Consider the following 21,959-nt stretch of genomic DNA (forward strand, 5'->3'; position numbering starts at 1 on the left):
GGAGGAGACGGACCGTCTTTGGACAGGTCATGTGACCTGGAGAACGAATCACTTTACGACCGTCACGTGACCACAAGCTCTGATATGCTCAAGGAGCTAACGCTTTTGCTCCTATTTTTCCGCCTGCTCAACTCCTGGCCATGGCTGAGGCAAGGAAAAGTTTAAAACTGCTCCTGAGGAGGCAAGAAAGAGAAAACGCGAGAGGGATCGTGCTCGCGGAAAAACAAGAAGCTCTCTTGTTTCTCCCCGGCTCTACCTCGTCGCCCTCCGCGTCCTCCTCCTGTTTCGGGAGGGGACTCTGAAGATTATTCAAGGGGCGAAGAAAATGATGACTGAAAATAAAACATAAACATCGGCATAAAAGTGGATATATAATGTAATATTTACTGCGAAGTCGGGAATTCGTGTAACAAAACTGATATGTCAAAACCTACTGCCGTTATTTGTAGGCTTCAGTTTGTTTGTCCTTTTACACATTCATATATGTGTGTATTATTCGTGGCTTATATGATTTTAGATACAAATGTCTATGTATTATTAGAGGCTTATATGATTTTTGATTCAAATTCATAGTTTACTACAGGAAAAACACAAATAAGACGACGTAAGTCCGATCTAAAGATAAGATGACTCCAAAACCAACACAATAACAACTTGGTTTAGGTACAAAACGTCTATAACCTGCTCCCGCCGATTGACTGTCCTGCACAGTTTATCTCCAACCCTAATCAAACACAACTGAAGCAAACAATTAACTTCAGGATCGCTTGAAAATTAAAGTGTGTTTGATTAGAGTTGGAGATTAACTCTGCAGGACAGACAGGAGCAGGGTTGGGCACCCCTGGTCTATGCGACTTACCTGACCAGTTATTTTCTGTTCACTTTTGTGCAATTAATTTATTAAGTGGATGTCTTCTTTACTTTTGCGACAGTGCTGCGGCGCTTGTGGCCTCTAGGGGCACTAGACGTGAAAGTTACAGGTCTAGCGCCCCTAGTGGCCAAAAGTTCCGCGGTGTGCCTTTAACTAAGATTAATAAATTATGTTACCAAATGAAACCTAATTAAGTGTTACCCTAAGAAAATTATTTACTCAATCCTTTTTCTGTTTAGTTTTCTTATGTTATTTATGTTTCTTGTATATCCTTTCAGTTTAGCGTTCTCATGTCTTAGTTTCCTTAGTTACTGATTACTGTCACCTATGTCTTGTTTTAGTTCCCTCCTTAACTCTTCTGTATATATACTCCTAGTTCTGTTCAGTTCATTATGGGTTCTCGTCTTTTGTGAATGTAGTTTATGTTATTTCTCCTGTGGATATTCTCCTTATTGATTAAAAATATCTGTTTTTGTAATTCTGCGTCTTTCATCTCCTTGTGACCATGATATGACAGAGGAACAGACTGAAACCATAAACGAAAAGGCCAGATGCTGCTGTTAGGGAAGGATCATTGCCCATTCACAGAGTGTGTAGATTACACCTTTCCGGGCACGTACACCTTTCACTGTGCGGATCCTCCCTCACCATGGGAGTCACCAACTCCGACTCCCCATATCCATGGAATACATGGAAATATCCATACTCTACAGCAGCCATCTTTCTGCACGCTCCAGACAAGTTCCATCGTTCAAGCCCAGAGTGTCCCGGAAAGCACAAGAGATCTTGACACATCGACCTCGACGCCCCGCCACAGAAATAAAACCCAAGCCAACGCCCGTCACAGACCACGTGCAAGAGCCGCTTCCACCCAGAGAGCCAGAGCCTGCCAACACATCTGTCCTGGAGCTAGCGCCAGAAGCCACCTCCGTCCCAAGGCTGGAACCTACTGCCAGATCCATCCCACAGTCCGCGCTGTGGGGGCAGTCCTCTCGAGGCGGTCGAGGTGCGCTTAACCAACAATTTCACAGCGGAGCCAGCTCCCACCCTTGTCCCCATCCCTGAACTCACTCCTGGGAATCCAATAGATGATCCATTACCACCCTGCTGGCTCAGTCTAGTCCTCTGAATTCATTAGACTTTCCACTTCCACCGTGTCACCTGCCCACCCCGTTGTCTCTATCATCACTAACTCACCAGGACTTACCTGCTCAGCTGGTGCCTTGCAGTCTCCATCCTAGCCGCTGACTCTCTCCAGCTCTCTGGCCCCGCCGTGGGTTTCCTCTACACCAGCTCAGCTCTGTGAGACAAATCCCCTGGCTTCACCTCGGGCCTCCAGAACAATGATGCCACCTTGACTTGTCAGCTTGTTGGCTCTGCGCTCCCTCAGCTCCGTCCTGGTCCGACAACACTCAGGCTTCATCGGGCTCCTTCATCCCTCCGGCTCCACCTTGGCCTCTCGTCAGCCTGATTCTGTAGTGGACTTCCGGGCCTCTGGCTGCACCTAAGCCCTCCACCCTTTTGGCTCCACCAGGTTCCTCCTCTCCAGCTCTGCCTTGGTCCTCACTCACTCCGGTCTCGCCCTGTTCTGCCAGGCCCCCGTCTTCGCCTCGTTCCCTTAAGTTGGCGGCATCGCCTTGGACTTCTGGATTGCTCCGTTGGTCCTTCGATCATGCTGGGGTCTCCATCTCACCCAGCTCCACTTTCGTCGGTCGAACTCAAGCGTGCCGCACAAGTCCTGAAAAGTGAAGCCAAAGTGTCTCGATCGCCCCCAGGTGGTCACAGTATAGGTCGTAAACCACGCCCTGTACATGTAATGTAATGGACGTGAGGCAAACTAAACAATCAAATTACACTTCAATTAATTTTTTAGGTCGTTTTATCACACTATTTAAGTTTAAGTGTTAATTTTTTTAAATAAGTTTGGTCTTAGTTAGTTATTTGATGCTATAAAAACACAAATTTGATGTCATAATTGACAGCTGTGATTGACAGCTTCTCTGAGCGAAGTAGTCACTGAGGCACCAACGGACATTTTGGGGGATTTTTGGGAGGAGATTGGAGCTTCAGCTGTAATTTCTACATTCCCTTAACTGTTTATTTCACGCAGACATAATGAGTTGTTCGGCCTTGATAATGCGGCTCCACTTCACGCTCACTACTGCGCAGACTCGGGTCCTGCGTTCACAACTGCGCAGAATCAGATCCCAAATCTGCACAACTTTTTTACAATGGAAGAGAGTGATGGTGTGTCATCCATCTTTTTTTACAGTCTATGGTCGGACTCCAGGCTCTGCAGTGGTGTTCCATATAATATACCAAAACAAAATCCCCCTTGGTTGTATAATATTCTTTAGATATAATATTATTATCAAATTAATTCATAATATATTTCTGTCATAATTTTTTCAAATTAAACCAAACTTTTATTTTAACGTATTAAACGTTAAAACGCTCATTGACACAGAGACACACGAAAAATGCAAAGAAAATCAGGAGGACCGAACTTAATATGTGACAAAAACACTACATAAAAGTAATTTATGCCATTTTGGAGAAGAAAGATTAAACGGACAGATACATACACACATTTTATGAACTGATAAGTGAGGAACTGATGCCAAAAATCCTCCCCCCACACATGCAGACACAGATTCATGATAGAGCTGGCAGACTGCTGCTGGTTTAGTGTGTGTCCTGAATGGAGGAGTGTTAATTAAAGCAGGAAGACTATTGATCTGATCCTCCTCCACCCCCTCACCCGCCTCCTGCACCCTCATAATGTGTGAGCGTGTGTGAGATGGAAAATGAGAAATGACTGTTAAACAAAATTTGACAGTGTTAAGTAGGGGTGGGAATCAGCTGGGACCTGGTGATAAAATATTATCTTGATATCTGGGTCACTATATGATAATAATATGATGCTTGATGAACAGTGCACAAAATGAAATACTTGTTTAGCATTTTTTTTTTCCTCTAAGACATCATGTGCATTTTTATTAAACTGGATTGTGTGAGAAGTCAGAAAGTCACAGCTATAAAAAAAAATACGGACGCTTTGGATGCAGAGGCAGGATAAGGGGATAATTAATACAGATAAATCAATCGGAGACTAAAATAGAGACTGAGGTTGATAAAAGTTATAGAAGAGAAAGAAGTAAGGGCAAGAAATTCTAAGCAAGGCAGGGATTAGAAATGTATATGTGTAAATGAGTGAGTGGGTGTACAAGATATACAGTTGAAAAGAATGAGAATGGTCTTAAAGATGCACTCCTTTTATGCATATTAAATAAATAAATATTATTAAAATGATGTTCACTCACATAAAGTCTTTCAGAAAAGGCCGTTTTATTTTATATAGAGCATGTCGCCCCCTCATTTGTGTCACCACGTGGAGATCACATGTACTAAAATAACTAAAACTGGAAAAAAAAAAATAATAATAATAATAAGAAGAAAAAAAATTGGGTGAACAAAAACTCACAAAAATCATCAAAAATGAAAGTAGAAAGATTGAAATAGTATTTGCTTGTAATTCAGAATATTAAAAAACTTTAATAGAATCTCAATACTAAAATAACACTGATCCAATATAGCTGCCATCGACAAACCTTTAAGATTATCTCTGAATTTTATATTTCTTTTAAAACTGTGATGCGACAAATTTCTTTCTCATGCCAACAAAGCAATGCCAGCAGTGAGCACCACAGAAACTGTGATTGTGCACAGCAAAAGTCAACTGCAGTTGAGTCCGCACCATCAGAAATGAAGTTTCATTAAGGTCACTTTTGTACATATGGGTACTGACTATTTCGAGAATGAAGGACAAACACAAAGGATGACCTGCCTCTATCCAGTCTCCATATAACCCCTCAACCATATGTGCCAGATATACCCGCTGTCAATATGTTCTGTTCCACCACGGACGTCACTGCCACACAAATTGATTGGACAGATTTTTTTGTTATTCAGACTCATGTAGACTGTGACATTGCCATTCGAAAGCCATTCAATAGTCATGCTTACAGAGTTTACCCTCAACTGTCCTTCAATAGATGGTTGCTATTTAAAAACCATGGATGGAGCATGTGAGCCCATGCGGGGTTACAACCCTAAAGGCACATCAACCAAATGCTTGGCACCAAAATTTGGTCAGATTTTTTTATGCAATTTATCTGTTCAGACCCATGCATAAAAAATGGCAGACGGTAAATTTTCACTCTTTAAATGGAAGTGGTCAGTTCTCCTGTCCACACCACAACGATAACGACACAGAGGAACGATATTAATGGAATCACTTTTTTGAAGAAGAAGTAGAAGAAGAAGAAGAATGTTGGTAACGAAATAGTTTATAGGTCCCATTGACTTTCACAGACTTTTTTTTTCATACTATGGAAGTCAATGGGGTCCATCAACTATATGGTTACCAACATTCTTCAAAATATCTTCCATTGTGTTCAGCAGAAGAAAGAAACTCATACAGGTTTGAAACAACATGAGGGGGAGTAAATGATGGCAGAATTTTCATTTTTGGGTGAACCATCCCTTTAATACAGGCATCCAAGTAGAAGCCTGAGCCAGAAAAGCCCACGAGCCAGGACTCAAAACTCAGGTCGCCCCGAAACATGTCGGAGCATTATCCACAGGGGAGGCCATTTTCTACAGCCATCCAATTTTTGTATTCACTATTATGTTTATCAAACAACACCAAATACAATAGTACAGAGAAAAGAGATCTGGATTCTCGCTTTGCTATTCACTTTCGCTTCGCAAAATAGCTGTAGTTTTAATATTTAATGGCATCGGCTCCTGGCATGTAACCAAAAAACATGAAACTTATTTGTTGGCCATCTTGTAAAGGTTGAGAACCTCTGCTATACCTGCTTTAACAGGTTAATGCAAATCGAATTTTTGCACTGGATACTGCAGAGAAAAGGCCGCTGTCAGGTTAGGGGTAAATTTCCACTAATTTTTTTCACTTTTATCCAAACAGTGCATTCAAAGTACAGTATACAATTCCTGGGTATTAAACCTATGACCCCAGGCTACTGCTGTGCTCTACCAGTTGAGCTACAGGAAAAGGATTTTTTGAATGAAACTAAATCAGACGGCTTTTCTGCCAACCAGTAACACCATATGGCTTCCTCTCCACTGAGCCATTGCTCCTTTTTGTCCATAACATCAGCCCCGATTTGCAGGAGAAGGCTTTTCCGTGAATCAGGCAGACGGCTCGTAGCGGGAAACTCCGCACCCCTGCTGGTCCCACCGTGTCTGAGCCATGTAACCATGACAATGAGGACACACATCTCTCCTTCATCAAGCATTCATTACAGTGTACAATATTATCAATATTCAATGGTTTATTAAGAATATAAGATCAGAGTCCCTACCCCATAAAGGCTGACATATGAAATATGCAACAACAACAAAAATGCATCATATTTGATGCTGTTATGGTGACTTCCTGGTTTATTTGAAGGTAATTATTGATAATGATTAATGTTTTGATCACCAAATCATCATATTAGAATGATTTCTGAAGGATCATGTGACAATGAAGACTGGAGAAATTCAGCATTGCTATCAGAGGAATAAATTATATTTTAAAATATATAAAAATAGAAAAGTTATTTTAAATTATAATTTATACTAAACAAATTTCCCTGTATTTTTGATCAAATAAACGCAGTCTTGGTGAGCAGAAGAGACTTCTTTCAAAACATTATATAGTGAAAAACAAAGTAGTTTTAAAAATGATAGAGCAGGCTGCATATATAAAAAATGCATGAAGTTACCTCTTCAATGATATTTCCATGTTTAATTAATATAATTTCATGATTTGATGGTCCTTTATAGGGTTTCTAGGGTTTATTTTAGTATTGTATACAGAAATTATAAATGATATACAAGTCACATGAGCATGGAGCTCAAATAGAAACATTTTAAATGAAATTTTGTCATAATTTACTCACAGATGGTCCCGATCCACTTTCATATGGAAAAGATCTGTGTACATTCTGCTAAACATCTTCCTTTCTGTTCCACCAAGAAACAAAGACAATTTTTCAGGTCAATATTACTTTAAATAGTAAAAAGGTGACCTTTACAATCTTCAGGTCTAGATGTTTGGGGGCTTATTCCAATGGATTGTGACTATGATTACACACACCATGAATGTGTCTATGGATGACTGGGAATAGTCTGGCTGCATTTTGGGCTGAGCTGATAGCATTGCTTCAGCGGGCGCTGTTCTGATTTTGTCATTTAGTAAGAATAACAATGACCATATGTGCTGTCAGATACAGAGGAAATGATGCCGTGTACACACAATGCACATGGACACACACACACACAAAGTCTCATTCACATCTTCTAGTGTGTCAGAGATCTGGCAGTCCAAATGTTTATTCAGGCCTAAAATGACGGGAGTACAGGACAGAAGCAGTGATGCGGAAACAAGACCACCTGGCTTCACACACTGCTGTCCATCACAGCCTTCTCAGCAATTACAACACTTTTCAACTAGCGCCCCCTCCTGACCAACTTTAAACATTACATTTGTTTATAGATATGATGTACAGGCTGATTATATTGTAATGCACTAATGCTTGTGATATTTACTGATCTCTGATCTTAATGTGTTACAAACTTGATTATCATGAATGACTTGCGTATTTGGAAGAGCTGAGCAGGAAATGGGCCTCTAAAATGAGCAAGTGAGGCGGACTACTGCTGTGAGGTTCAGTTATTGATGGATCTCATTAAACACAGAGTATAATAACTGTGGTAGATTTACAGTCAAATGAAAATGGCAAAAAAAAAAGTCAGATTACGGCTACATTCTGGTGTTCAGAGTTATAAAACATACATGGATTTATGGATGATGTTTGTAACAAGTAGGAGTTGGAGAAGTTTAATTTCCATAAATCAGTTCAATCGTTTCAAAACTGTGATTACGCGACGTGTGGTCTTTCTAATACAAATGTGTATTGGTAATTGTATTGATGCACACATTGAAAAAAAAGTAATATCGTTCTTCCTTGCGAGGCACACTGCCGTTGAAAATCAGCAAGGACGCATTACATTTATCAAGTGACAGTAAAGACTTCTACAGTGTTACTAAAAATATCTATTTCACATAAATGAAAAAATCTAATACAATTCCAAGGGAATGCATGAACGGATAAAATGTCTTGGATGCACTTAAATAAGACAGAGATGGGGATCAATCACAAGAAATTGCAGACACGAGGGGAAATTGCATGGAACATTTATACGTAGAAACATTAAATGCCACCTCCCTACAGGAGAGACAATTATGCACAGCAACAAACAATGAAAGTATAAAAGAGCCCATTTACAGCAATTACCTGCATACATGCATGTGCAGTTGAGGTAATGTGCGATGGGAGCCAAGTGCGTCCTCTTTATGGATTTTAGCGAATGCACTGCCTGTAATAATGTTCTGTATTGCTCTTGCATTCATTGAAGCACTTAGCTTTGTGGTATAGCTGAATAAAACAGCGCTATAATAAAGGCTTATCAAAGGGAACACGAGTCATTTCAAATGTGAAAGACCACACACTGTGCTAACTGAATCTTATTCAACTTTGTGTATGCGCTATTAAAAAACATGGTGGAAATGGGTTATACTTAAGTTTTAATTGTGAATGTTGACTCTACAATTTTAAAATCTTAAAATATACTTTTCTCCCTCTCAAACGACGAGTATTTCACTCCAAAATGATTGGAATGAAATTATAATGTAGTACATTTGGAATTATGTACATAAAAATATTCTGTTCACAAGTGATATTTATCTTGATTTTTTATTGTTTTATACACACATCACGTTTCAAATTTCATCTAAGGCTCTTTACCAACAATAGCTTACTATTGTTTACGTAATAATTATTCATTTGATGAGGGAGTTTAATAGTGTAAGATTCAAGATTGAATCTTAACGATTTCGATTCTTTTTGCCTTCAGACCTTCTTTTAATTCTTCATGGCATCCATTCAACAAGGTGCAGGAAACATTCCTCAGAGATTTGGATCCATATTGACGCAGTTGCTGCAGATTTGTCGGCTGCAAATCAATGACGCAAATCTCTCGTTCCACCACATCCCAGAGATGCTCTATTGGACTGAGATCTGGTGACTGTGGAGGCCGTTTGAGATTAGTGAATTCATTGCCATTTTCAAGAAACCAGTTTGAGATGATTTGTGCTTTGTGACATGACATGTTATCCTGTGCAAGTAGCCATCAGAAGGTGGATACACTGTGGATATAAAGGGATGAACATGGTCAGCAACAATTCTCAGGTAGGTTGTGGCGTTTAATCGATGCATTGGTACTAATGGGCCAAAGTGTGCCAAGAAAGCAGCCTGAACTGTTGATACAAGGTAGGATGGATCCATGCTTTAATGTTGTTTACGCCAAATTCTGACCCTACCATCTGAATGTTGCAGCAGCGAGTCTCATTAGACCAGGCAACATCTTTCCAATCTTCAATTGTCCAATTTTTGTTAAGTCCGTGCGAATTGTAGCCTCAGTTTAGCCAAGGTTCGACATGTTGTGTGTTCAGAGATGCTCTTCTGCAGACCTGCAGGTTGTAAGGAGTGGTTATTTGAGTTACTGTTGTCTTTCTATCAGCTCGAACCAGTCTGGCCATTCTCCTCTGATCTCTGTCAGCAACGAGGCATTTTCACTCACAGAACTGCCGCTCACTTCATTTGCCGATATTTTAATAATAATAATAATAATTCATTACATTTATATAGCGCTTTTCTGAGACCTCAAAGCGCTTCACATATGGAAGGGGGAATCTCCTCAACCACCACCAATGTGCAGCATCCACTTGGATGATGCGACGGCAGCCATATTGCGCCAGAACGCCCACCACACACCAGCTTACTGGTGGGAAGGAGACAGAGATGAAGCCAATCAGTATATGGGGATGATTAGGAGGCCATGATTTTCTCTTTTTCTGACCATTCTCTAAACCCAGATGGTTGTCCATGAAAATCCCATAAGATCAGTAGTTTCTGAAATACTCAGTCTCAGACCAGCCCGTCTGGCACAAACAACCATGCCATGTTGTCTACATGCCTAAATGTTGCTGCCATGTGACTGGCTAATTAGATATTTGCATTAACGAGCAGTTGAACGAGCTTGAAGGCAGCATTACTAGACCTGGTTATAAAGTTGTACAAAATTGAGCTACAGTATACAAACAGAGCCCGTCTACGGAGAGCCTGGCCACTCCCTATTAAGTCCTATTGTACCGAATTTAGGTTGTAGTTCCACCAGATTTCCACTGGGGGCGATCGCCCTTGAGTGCAAAATGAATGGGAGTCTATGGGGCTAGACGACTAAATTTGTCTCTTTCACCCGATTGCCGTTGAGAAATCTCAGATTTGATTGCAGGTTTTGCAAGTTCGACATGGGTTATAGGTCGAAAGTTGAATGAACGAGTACTTATGTCCTTTCGATTTCTTACAGGTTGAGTTGTTGTTGCCCATAACACGCTAGCATTCTGCTAATGAACGCTGATTGGTCAGTGAAGGACTGATTACAACCAGAGATACCGCTTGATGGCATCGTGGCATCCGAAGCGGGACCAGAATGTCTTCTAGCAGAAACTCTTCTAGCACGTGTGTTTACCTGTCAGCTGTGTTGTCGATGCCTCGAGAGAAAAGAAAGTGCAGAGCGCGAAAGCACCAAAGTGACTGAAGGATTGCCGTAAAGCAGTATCTCTGGTCGTACGATGTGTATGACGTCATTGACATTTTAAAAAGACTTTTTAAAACAAATAAGTGACTCTGAAAAATCTAACACCCAGCTATGTGTAATTTCTTTGCATCTCCTTTTGAATACAACGTTCAAATTACTAGACAAAAAATTATATGCAGAGAAAAGTGGATATTGAGGGGTATAGCTCCATAGACCTCCATTCATTCTGCACTCGTCCTGTGAGCGCCCTCATATGGAGCCAGAGTGGAACTGCAACCAGTTCAGAAGCCGGAAGTTTACTGAGAGTGGCAGTTCTCCCCTTATTAAGCATTCTCTGATACAAATCAAAAACTCTTGACGGCAAGTGCAAAATTTTAACTGTTTTCAACACATCTGTCCTTCTTCAGTTGCCACTTCCTCATCCATATATAATGCCAGCCAGATGCACATCTACATGCAGGCCAAATCACTTGATTCGCTCATGCTCACTTCTCTTGACCCACATTTACACCCCTATTCCGTATTTCACTGCTTTATCAAGACTTGTCAACATTTCACTGTCAACCAATGTAATTTTAACATGAATCCTATATTAGCATGAATGCACAAACACTGGAACTGATGGAATGGCACAATGGTGTCACATAGCTGTGAAAGAAGTGTGCATAATGTGACAGGTGTGTTGCACAACTTCACTTCATGCTCAATGAAAATGCAACTTTAGGTCTCTGTGTATATGAAACCAGCTTTTAAAAGTGTGCCTCAATAGCAACAATAGCAATCCATTGGGGGCCAGAACCAGGCAAGCACTGCTGACTCTCTTATACCATCATGAGGGCTTCAGTCAAACCTCTCAAAGTGTGCAACAGTATAGAGCAAATGGGGCTGTCTAGACTTTTCTGCTTTTATTGTGAAATTGGAAGCCCAATGATACTAATACTAATGATAGCTCACAAAGGCACCTTGACTGGGGTAACCAAGGTGCCTGAGCTCCAGAATTCATTGCGTTATAAAATATGAATTAATTAATGATATTATTATTTGTACTTGTCTCTCTCTACCTCTGCCTCTTTCTATCTCAAAGCCAGCATTGACACAAAAGGGCTTATAAAGTAATAGAGGATTTACTTTTGTGAAAGTTCAACGTCCCTCATACAGCGCCTGAGGGAAATGTGTTTCTTTATTTAATAACCTAGCTACAGCTCAGCTGAATCAAGAGCTCTTTTTGCTGACCTGTTTACTGTGAGTTGTATTGCTCACACTGAGTCAAAATTCAACACTGAGTACCATTTTATACAAAACTCAAACTCACAGCTTAAACGCATTATTATTTTCCAGTAGGTTCACAATCTCAACAAAAGTTATAATGTTTAAATTAAAACATATTTTTGGTATGTCTGCTGAATAGTTTTCTGAAGAAATTCACAGAAACTGGGAGGTTTCAAGAACTGTAGCCTACATGTTCTTCAAGAGAAACAATAGTTGCTGATGGGGAAAAAGGAAATAATTGCAAGAAATATTGCATTGTAATTTTAAATTAGATTAGAGTTACTTTATTACTTTACAACTTTATAGCTTTTTTATTACTTTTTACTTTTTTAGAATTGCGGGAGCGTGTTTTGCATGGGCAAGCAAAACCTTTCTTCAGAATAAGGCAAAAAAAATATTTCATAACCCAACTTTAATCTTTTCTGTGATAACTCTCTTATGCTTCTCATATATTCATATGACTTACATTATGTGTGTCAGAAATATCTTTCTCCGTTTCTGCGCCTGTGAAACTTTCAAAATCAAGACTTGCACAGCATGGTGAGGAATCAAGCATTCAGCAGCTCAGATGTCAAAGATGTCCCCTAATGCCTGGTACACATTGTACGGTATATTCTCCTTTCGTTTCCTCTTCTTTTTTATCAGCACACATAAAAACCAAAATTGCTCTATTTGTTTACCACTTTTTTTATCCTAGCTTGCATCATAGCCTACATTCAATAGGTGTCATCATCGTACAGCCTACATACATGTCGTCCTCAAGTTTATTAGATCCGTGTCGTACAGTGTGATTTGTAATAATCTTATAGGATTGCAGAAATCGCACGGTCTGTAGGCATAATGCAGTGGTTCTTAACCCTGGTTCTGGAGTACCTCCAGCACTCCACAGTTTAGATGTCTCCCTAATCAAAAACACCTAATTCAACTCATCACCTCATTAGTAAAGACTCCAAGCAAAGCCACTTGAAGGCAAGCCTGCGTCCTTAGCCGGAAAAAGCGTAATGCCTGCTAACATTTCGGGAGGTTTTTTTTAATGGATGTCAATGGAGGAGAGGCCTCACTACACTGAATAAGCAGAGGAAATCGCTTATAATTTAATTAATTGACACTGACAGCCCATCGGCTAATCTTCAATTAGTCTTAAATCTTCAATCTTTAAAGGCACACTGTGCAAGATTTGTACCTTAATATAACAACTTTGAAGTCATTTCAATTGTAAACGAACTCGTAGTCGGGCGAATCATCCCGATAGCAAAGCAGGGGTGGATGCCGCTGGGAGAACCAGCAATGCAAGTTTGAGAGGTCACTTTATGACACGACGTCACATACATCAAGAACATATGAAGCAGCCTCTATGGAAGACACTAGCACGCATTTCAGACGTCAATCATGGCAGAGTCGACGAAGATAACGAAGAGGGGATCAGGCCGTGAGTGCAGAGACGGCTCTGCGTGAGTGGTATTTACGACAGTAATGTTAAATACAAGGAAACTGCATAGTATGCCTTTAACATGTTTGCTCTTAAACGTATAAACATTCATTTCGGATCTATTCTTAGAGTTTACTCCGAAAAAAAGTTGTTTCATGAGAGAAGTCGCGGACAATTGCGCGACAGGTATGATTCAGTTTACGCCATTGACATTTATTTATATGGTAGCCACAAACAGTGATTGACTGTTGCCCAACTCTGAATGAAATTCAATGGCGTGTGTTTGGTTATCAAGGCACACGTGATTCAAGTTAGCCGTATCGCTTTTTCAAATGGTAGAGACACAAACCCTCGTATCTCCCAATAATAAGACTCTATATCTCCAAGATATCAGATGGGTGTGTCAGATAAGAGAGACATCAAAAATGTGCAGTGTTGGGGGTAGTCCAGGACCAGGGACCACTGCCCTAATGAACACATATACACACCCAAATGGCCCCAGATTTCTCTGACAGGAAGAGAGCATCTGCACAGGATTGATTCTAAAATTCCAGAATGTTCTGTGAAAATAAGCTCAGCTCTTGAGTAGAAAAAGATGGTGGAATGAGGTGGAAATTAAATATGTCAGTATCTATGAAAGGAAAAAGCAGCTGAATTTGACAAAAGGCACTTGAAACAAAACATAAAATATTTAAAAAATAACTGGATTGGACATCATTTGTAATCCAGGTTGTACCAACATAATGTTTTTCCTACTTTCAAAGTCTGTGCCTTTTCCCTGTTTCCAAAGTCTTACTATCTTAATCTTGTTCCTTCAATCTGATTCATACTTTTCATCCCCTCATCTTGTCAAGTCAACTCTGCTTTTTACTTCACATCTCACGTCTAAAAACTTCCACACTACTTATGCAAGCTCGATTTCATACATTCTCCCTGTTCTCTCTTACATCCCTGCACTCCATTTACATCCACTCTCTCATAAACACACAAATGTTATTCCAGGCATTTGTGATCAGCAATTGCTGGTAATATGTATACTGTGTATTCACTTTGGGCTGGATCAATGCAATAACCTCTACTCTGCTTTTACACAAATGTAGGATGCTTTGTGACCACTGTGTAAGTGGCAATTAGCAAATGCTTTTATACAAAGCAACTTACGGTACACTTACTAAACACTTTCCCAAACCCTAACCATTAACTACAGTACATCTGAAATCAGATCATATCTTATAATAAAATCATTATAATTTGATAGTGTTGTTTGAAACTCAACACCATCCCAAAGTAGCCTGGAAATCCAGACCAAAATCTGAAAGATTTATGGTCTGGTGTCGCTTAATGAAAATCGGCCAGCTCGAGGGGCGGCACCAAGCATGCATTTGAAAATCTCACAGCACTCAAATGGCTAACACTACGACCAATCACAACAGTACATGGGGTGACGTATCACTAGCCCCATACGCGTAGCTACCAGCGGAGTAGTAGTGGGAAGTTCGGATCATTTTACTGACTCGGATATTTGAATCTCGTTCAGCAAAATTAACAAATCTTTTTTTCGAGTAATTTCGTTCATTTCAGCATAATATAATTAAAATGTCATGTTAAATAGCCCAACACATCTAGTACTTAGGAAAATGTTGATTACATTTGAAAAGTTGGGTCCAACTTAAGTTCAGGCTATTGCAGTCTGTCAATTCCCCTCACCTCCTGATCCACGGCGTTCTTTCTTTTGCAACTTCAAATTTATCACATCTACTCTGTTCCCCGCCTCTCGTGTCTGTCTTCGGGTTCGAACTTGAGCGGAGCTAACTGGTAGATTATAGCCTACTTTTGCCGTATCCGGTCGGCAAAACAGCAAAAACTTCCTTCTTGCAAAGGAACTATTCGAGCGCCGTCTTCTGTTTCTCTTTTAGAGAAAAGGGCAAGTCTAAATCTTTCATTGTAGCGCCCAAAGCCGTTTCAAACAACTGGTGTTCATCCATAGCCATCTTGCAATGTTTACTAATGACTTCAACGTCACAGCGCTGTCGTCATCTCGCCTCTGGCCCGCCTATATCAGATAACCCGATGTGATTGGTGCAGCTCAGATAGAAGGGCATATTTAATGAACATCATTACTCGACACCAGAGGTACTCGCTGAGCATATTCAATTTGTGCTCTCGCGAGAACTCTGGATTTCCAGGGTAATCCCAAAGCCTAATGCTAACAATTTCCCTATCTCTAAAATCTGATTGATATTGTTACTTTGGTTGTTGATTTGAGTTCCACACTTGTCCACTGTTACGTTGATTACTCCCTGTGTATTTAAGCCCTTGGGGTACATTTACACTACAGTGATGTACAAACGGAAGAGTTTTTCGCATACAGATGACAACATAGTCAAAATGATCCCCATTCACACAGATCCACGAAAACAACTAAAAATGCTGTATTTATATTTACTCCAGTAGTTGGCGATGTCACTTTGTAAAAAGAAAAAAACACTATGCTCCTATAGCCTGGGTTTCCCCATACTGCCTTTGCGCAGCGCGATTTTATTCACGCTGAAAGGCAGTCTGGATACCATGGACCAGATTTTCGCCTCATCTAGGGAACCAATCACAGAACGGGGAGGGAGCAGCAAGACGATGACGACATCTATGCGACACAACTAAGCAGTTTGTTTATATCCATATATACCTTCGACTGAACACGTAATACTCATGCGCATGTCTATTTAAATTTTTGTAGTTTACACGGAGACATAGCGGTATCGTTTTGTTTCCTATGTTCATGGATCCGTGTCACCTTAGGGGCCATTTACACAATACCCGTTTCAACTAAAAACAGAAAACTTTTTATGCGATTTGGCCGTTCCTGTACACGACAACATTGTTTTTGCTGCCTGAAATCAGGTTTCAAAGTCCACGTTTTTTAAAATGATACCATTATCATCTTCATGTAAAGTTTCTATACAAAGTGACATCGCCAACTACTGGCCTGGCATGCATAAGACAGCACTTTTGTATTTTAAATGTGTTTATTAGGGAATCCTAATAAAAAGAAACAAACAAAAAAATAATGAACAAGAAAGACAGAACAGTTCCCATTACCACCCACCCCACCCAAGGGACTTAAGTCATATCACACACTAATCGGACAGTCAATGCTACACACTTAGGCCTACTTAAACTACGCTATCAAGGTAATGGAGAATGGGAAACCAACTCTTATCAAACTGATCCAGTCTGTTTAATAAAGAAAAACTACTTTTTTTTCCAGATGTAATAACCATACTATTTCATCCAACCAAAATTTAACAGTAGGGACTTTGATGCTCTTCCAAAAAGTTTATTTGCAATAATAAGTCCATAGGACAAAAACTGTTGTTGAGAATTTTGAAAAGTAGTGAGGTTATGTGAGAATCCAAATATCTATAAGACAGCACTTTTAATCATTTTCGCTGATCCGTGTGAATGGGGATCATTTCATGTTTTTACTCTGTGTTTTTCTCTTGAAATGATAATGAGCAACTGCTCACCCCTCTCTTCCGTGGGGCAAGCAGTTGCTCATTATCATTTAAAGAGACATGGATCGAAACGGGTCGCTGTGAACAGAGCTATTTTTGAGGAGGTAAAAGGGGTGTTGTGTTTTACACAACCTTTGAGGAATTTTAACCAAAGTATGTTACAAATTTTACATGAAGACCCTAAAGAATCCTACGAACTTGTGGAAAATGGGCATCTATGACCCCTTTAAAAAATACTCTAAATTTCCCATTAAAGTGATGAGCTGTAGCCGGCAATTTCATAGTGAAGAAATGCATCAAAAATAAACTAGTCTTTAGTTATCCAATTAAAAATAGTAAAAATAAAATAAAAAATCTCCCACTTCCACCAGGACACATATGTCCCCATTTGTTCTGTCAGCTAGATTTAGGTAATACCTATTTTTTCTATTCAATCTCAAGTGCTTTTAAGGCCAATAATGTCATATGAAACAAAAAAGTTTTTAGGATAAAATTATTTAATATTATATTTGAAAGCCATCATTTTTTAATTTTAGAACTCATAGATTTCTGTTTTTGTTTAGCCTTTATTAACAACAATTAGACAATACGATTTATTAGGCACGAACCAAAATTTCAGTCACTGAAAATCAATCAGTTCGCACAAACTATCTACTCGCAGTATTATAGTCAAGCATGTGATCGGCATAAGTATTTGAAGGTTGACATTTACATGAGTTTATTTCCAATTATTTCACAATGCAACTTTACTGTAAAACTTTAACTCCTGAGCACTGGCAACAGGATTGCATAATACAGTATTGTAATACATTACTACCAGCAAGGGAACTGTAACCTTTTAAGATCCAATTGATCCGGCCTGGGCAGCAGACACAGATGGAGACAGCAGGAGATGAGAGTACAGAATCATGCATGAAGACAGACAGCCAATGGAAATCTTTCACAAGACTCTGAAGAGCCACAGTGCAGCATGTAATGATAGCCCAGTGTTTACATCTTCTGGATGAAAGAGGAATCAGAGGAAAATGAAAGACAGCAAGTGAAAGGAAGAGGATGGGAGAAAAAGATGTGTAGCTGCAGGTGTTGAATGGTATTGCATGTCCAATATGTTGGCTACAGGAGGTTGTTATTGGAGCTGGGCTTGTAATGAAATATCTCTTTCCGGGCAGAAACTCAACACTTATTGTTACAGGGCCCTATAGAGGTTTATCTATTAGTACCTCTACTGCTGCACCAGCAAGGTTTGAAAAGAGGTATTTCCCCCTTAGGTTCATACTGTCCTATATATAGGTGTAACAGAAGAGGTGTGAAGGTAATGTGATCCAGACTGCATCATTGCAAAAGCAATTTTGTGCTTCTATAAGGGTAAGAGTGTGTGTGTGTGTGTGTGTGTGTGTGTGTGTGTGTGTGTGTGTGTGTGTGTGTGTGTGTGTGTGTGTGTGTGTGTGTGTGTGTGTGTGTGTGTGTGTGTGTGTGTGTGTGTGATAATGTTGAATTATAAATAAATAAATATATTAAAACATGTATTATGTAAGTTATATTTATTAAATAACTTTTGTATAAATCAATCAATCAATCAATCAATAGTGAGGAAACGTCACACACCAGGAAACGCGCGGGCCCTCAGATCACTTGGACGTGGTTGTGTACAAGAGGTAAAAAGTATATAAATACTGTTTGTTTTCTCATAAACCGCTCGTTTCGTGTCTTAGGCCATCCATGTGTACTTACGATGGGGAATTGTTTAATTTGGACTTCTCTGTGCATGCTCTTTGAGGTTGTGACCATAGACCTCCATTATATGACTGACAGACAAGAACGGTTTGACCTAAAAATATCAAAATTGAAACTGCTGCGGAAACAGACACCTACATCTTGGATCCCCTTGAGGTAAGCTAAAACATACCAAAATTTAATTTCAAAGTGAACTATCCCTTTAAAAAAACATTATTTTTTATGATTTTTCATACAAATTACAGAATTTTCTGTTATGCTGTATAATGTCACTCAGCATAAGATTATCTGATTATGCTTTACATGTAGATGTACTTGAGAATAAGATCTTGAAACTGCTTTGGATGTCAACAAAAAAAAAGAGACATGTTTCAATAGAAATAATTTCCGTCAGAACTACATGCGTGTGAATGGAAGCACGAGCTCCTGCAAGGAAGACACATTCTGCTGCGTATAAAGTTCAGTTAATTCGGGCCTGCGATTTACATTCTTAAAAAAAAAAAAGCCTGAGAGTGCGACATACCGTATCCATTGAGATGGAGATAAACGTATCCACATATCCATTAAGACTCTATGGAGTAAATATGAGCTGTAACACTGCTAAATTGCTACAGGGCAGGCTCAAGCTATAAAAAAAATACAAACAGACTGATTCATCGTATTCAATATTAAATAATATTTCTGAAATATATTCAATTTAGATGTAAAGCCTGTATCATATTTGATGCATGAATTTCAAAAACTCAAAATTATGAACATGATCAAAACTTTGCTGAAAAAACCTGTTGCACATAATCTACTACATGCCTTCTGTCGGCTGATTGATCGTTTATATACTTTTTACTAAGTAAAAGGCCTTTTAATATCATTCTAAAAACATCCACCTTCAGGTCTTTTTGCTGTGAAAGCGGTAAACATAAGAACTTGGTAACACTTTATTTTGATGGTCCTTTTTTATTTATTAGTATTATTCAAGATGACCAGTTACAGAACTGAAACAACTTGATTAATGCCACAGGATTTACAGTTTTTGCCCGTTGCTTAAACACTATAGACCCATGCTTAGACTAAAGTAACACAACTTGAAGCTTTTGATACCATACCTCAAACACATGTACCCATACCTTAAACAAAAGCGCTGCTTTGCACTCTAGTTGCAATTCTGCAACACACTTACTCCTTTATGCAACACACTTGGTCCTGCATACTACACTCTATTTCATACATAAGACACTTTGTTCAAAAATGAGATCTCAGGGTGCCATTTGGAAAACACATGTATCCAAAATACAAAACACATCGGGTAATTGCTACCACTCAAATACAAACCTGAAGGCCAGCTACAAAAATAACTTTTCAACAACTTTGCAAGCATGGATGGAGGGAGAGCAATAGGGAAAGGTAGAGGAGGAGGAGGAGGAGGAGGAGGAGGAGGAGGAGGAGGAGGAGGAGGAGGAGGACAAGGTCCAGGTATAAGAGCAACTTTGGTGGACCATGTTACAGTATCAACCATGGCCTGACTATGAGGGAAGCTGGGCAGAGACTCCACCCACATCTAAGCCGCTTCACAGTGAAAACAGGTCTTCACCTCTCTACCTTCTACTCTACTCAGATTGTATTTACAGCACTGTACTACAGTATATCACATTACCACATCACGTGTACAGGTATTGCAGGGTGCTAATGCTCCTTTTGCAGCCAAAGTAGTTTTTGTGAAACATACCATGATTCAGGGGCATCGGACTGGGGGTAAAACCAGTACTGATTACCAGGGCCCCAAGGGGAGAGAGGGCCCTTGAAAAGTCTGGAATATATTTTATTTGGAACATGGGGGCCCATCAGGACTACCTATACATAGGGCCCGAGATCTTGTGCTACGCCCCTGCCATGATTACTTACAGTACATGCCCACATGCCTCTTCTGCAGGCAGTGGAACAGGCCTGCGGCGACATTCAGGTGACAGCAATCCATGGATGGTCTCGACATGCAAGGGGATATTTTGATCCATGAGCCCACGTATGCACAATTGCCATGATTTTCTGTGTTTACATAGTGTTTTTTCTATTATTATTATTTTTTTGCTTTATCTGAATTCATGTTACTGCAATGTACGTGCTGCAATGTACAATATTGAGTAGGCCTATTTGCTTTTTTGGTTGTTTAAAAGTGTGCCTCCTGAAAATATGCCTTCTGAATAACCAGTGAAAATCAAAGACTGCAGTGTTTTATATAAAGTAGACTAGTGTGTTCCCCCTGATCTGAAAGTGTATGCATATGATGCAATTATGTGTCATTTTGTCATCAGAGTTATATTTTGACAAAGGAATGTTAGGTTTTGATAGCAGAGTTTAGGTGTTGATAGTAGAGTTTCAATTTGACACAGATGTGAATGGTATATTTCCCAGTGTTGTGTCATGTTTACTTGTGTGTAGAGTTTTGGCACAATGAGCGAAGTTTTGCAAAATGTGTTCAAGCAACGGACAAAAACTGTAACTTGTAAATGTAAATGACAAAATACGTTACAGTGCACACATTACTTTTAATCAGTACTTAATCAAGTAAACACACACTAACATTAGAACTATAATGTAAAGTGTGAGCTGTGGCAGTGGTTGTGTGTCAAATTAGGCTAGTAACTAATCATATACAGTAGAAAGTGGTAAAAACATGCAGTTGCTACCTTGAGAATTTTTTCTACCAGTTAATTTAGAAAAAAAAATGCACTGTATTGAATATGCATTTTTCATTAGTTTTACTCAGTAGCCTACTTGCAGTGTGTGTTCCAAAATCTACAAGACTGCCTACCTAGACTAGCACAGTGTCTAAGGGCATCATACGTGTAGACGCGAACGCCCCTACAGTGACCCAAAATGTTGTCTAGGTAGATTGCTTACAACGTTTTTAGACACAGCCCGCGTTCCTAACGTCATCCGATCCAATATCAACAAACATGTATAGAGAACACTCTTGCTTGCACTTTACACAGTGCATCATCATCATCTCCACTCACATACTGTCAGTGTGAAGCGAGAACAGTGACTTACCCTCAGTGTGACAGCTGGAGGAGAGGAGGCTGCTCGGTGGTCTGAAGATGTAAGGCAGGTACCGGGAGAAGCATTTCATCTTTCGACTGGATTTAGTATGCGCATTACTTTATACAGTCCTCCTCGTGCAGCTCACGGACACGTGAAGTAGGGGAATATTCGAAGGAAGAATCTCACGCTCTCTGTCGGAGGGAAGACATCTGTGTTACTCCGGCTGTCCATGCTTCTCACTGCTCCCGTCGCCTGCTGGCTGGAGGATGGTTTGTTTTGCCCCAGTCTGGAGGGAGGGAGGGGTGTTTGTTGAGAGCAGCGCGCTCCTGCGTCTGTCCGCCTACTGGCCGACTTCGAATTTACCGCGTCATCT

General features: G+C 39.9%; 1 protein-coding gene across 1 annotated transcript in view; it reads right to left on the reverse strand.

Moving 5' to 3' along the window:
• The window catches only part of ppp2r2bb (protein phosphatase 2, regulatory subunit B, beta b), a 70,856-nt gene extending 48,897 nt beyond the window's left edge, over positions 1–21,959 (reverse strand). Inside the window, exon 1 of the mRNA XM_079586176.1 lies at positions 21,596–21,959. Within this exon, the coding sequence (XP_079442302.1) occupies positions 21,596–21,674 (79 nt within the window). The 5' untranslated portion in view covers positions 21,675–21,959. The remainder of the gene's footprint in view (positions 1–21,595) is intronic.

The sequence above is a fragment of the Phoxinus phoxinus genome, assembly GCF_949152265.1.
Source record: "Phoxinus phoxinus genome assembly, chromosome: 17".
Lineage (NCBI taxonomy): Eukaryota > Metazoa > Chordata > Actinopteri > Cypriniformes > Leuciscidae > Phoxinus > Phoxinus phoxinus.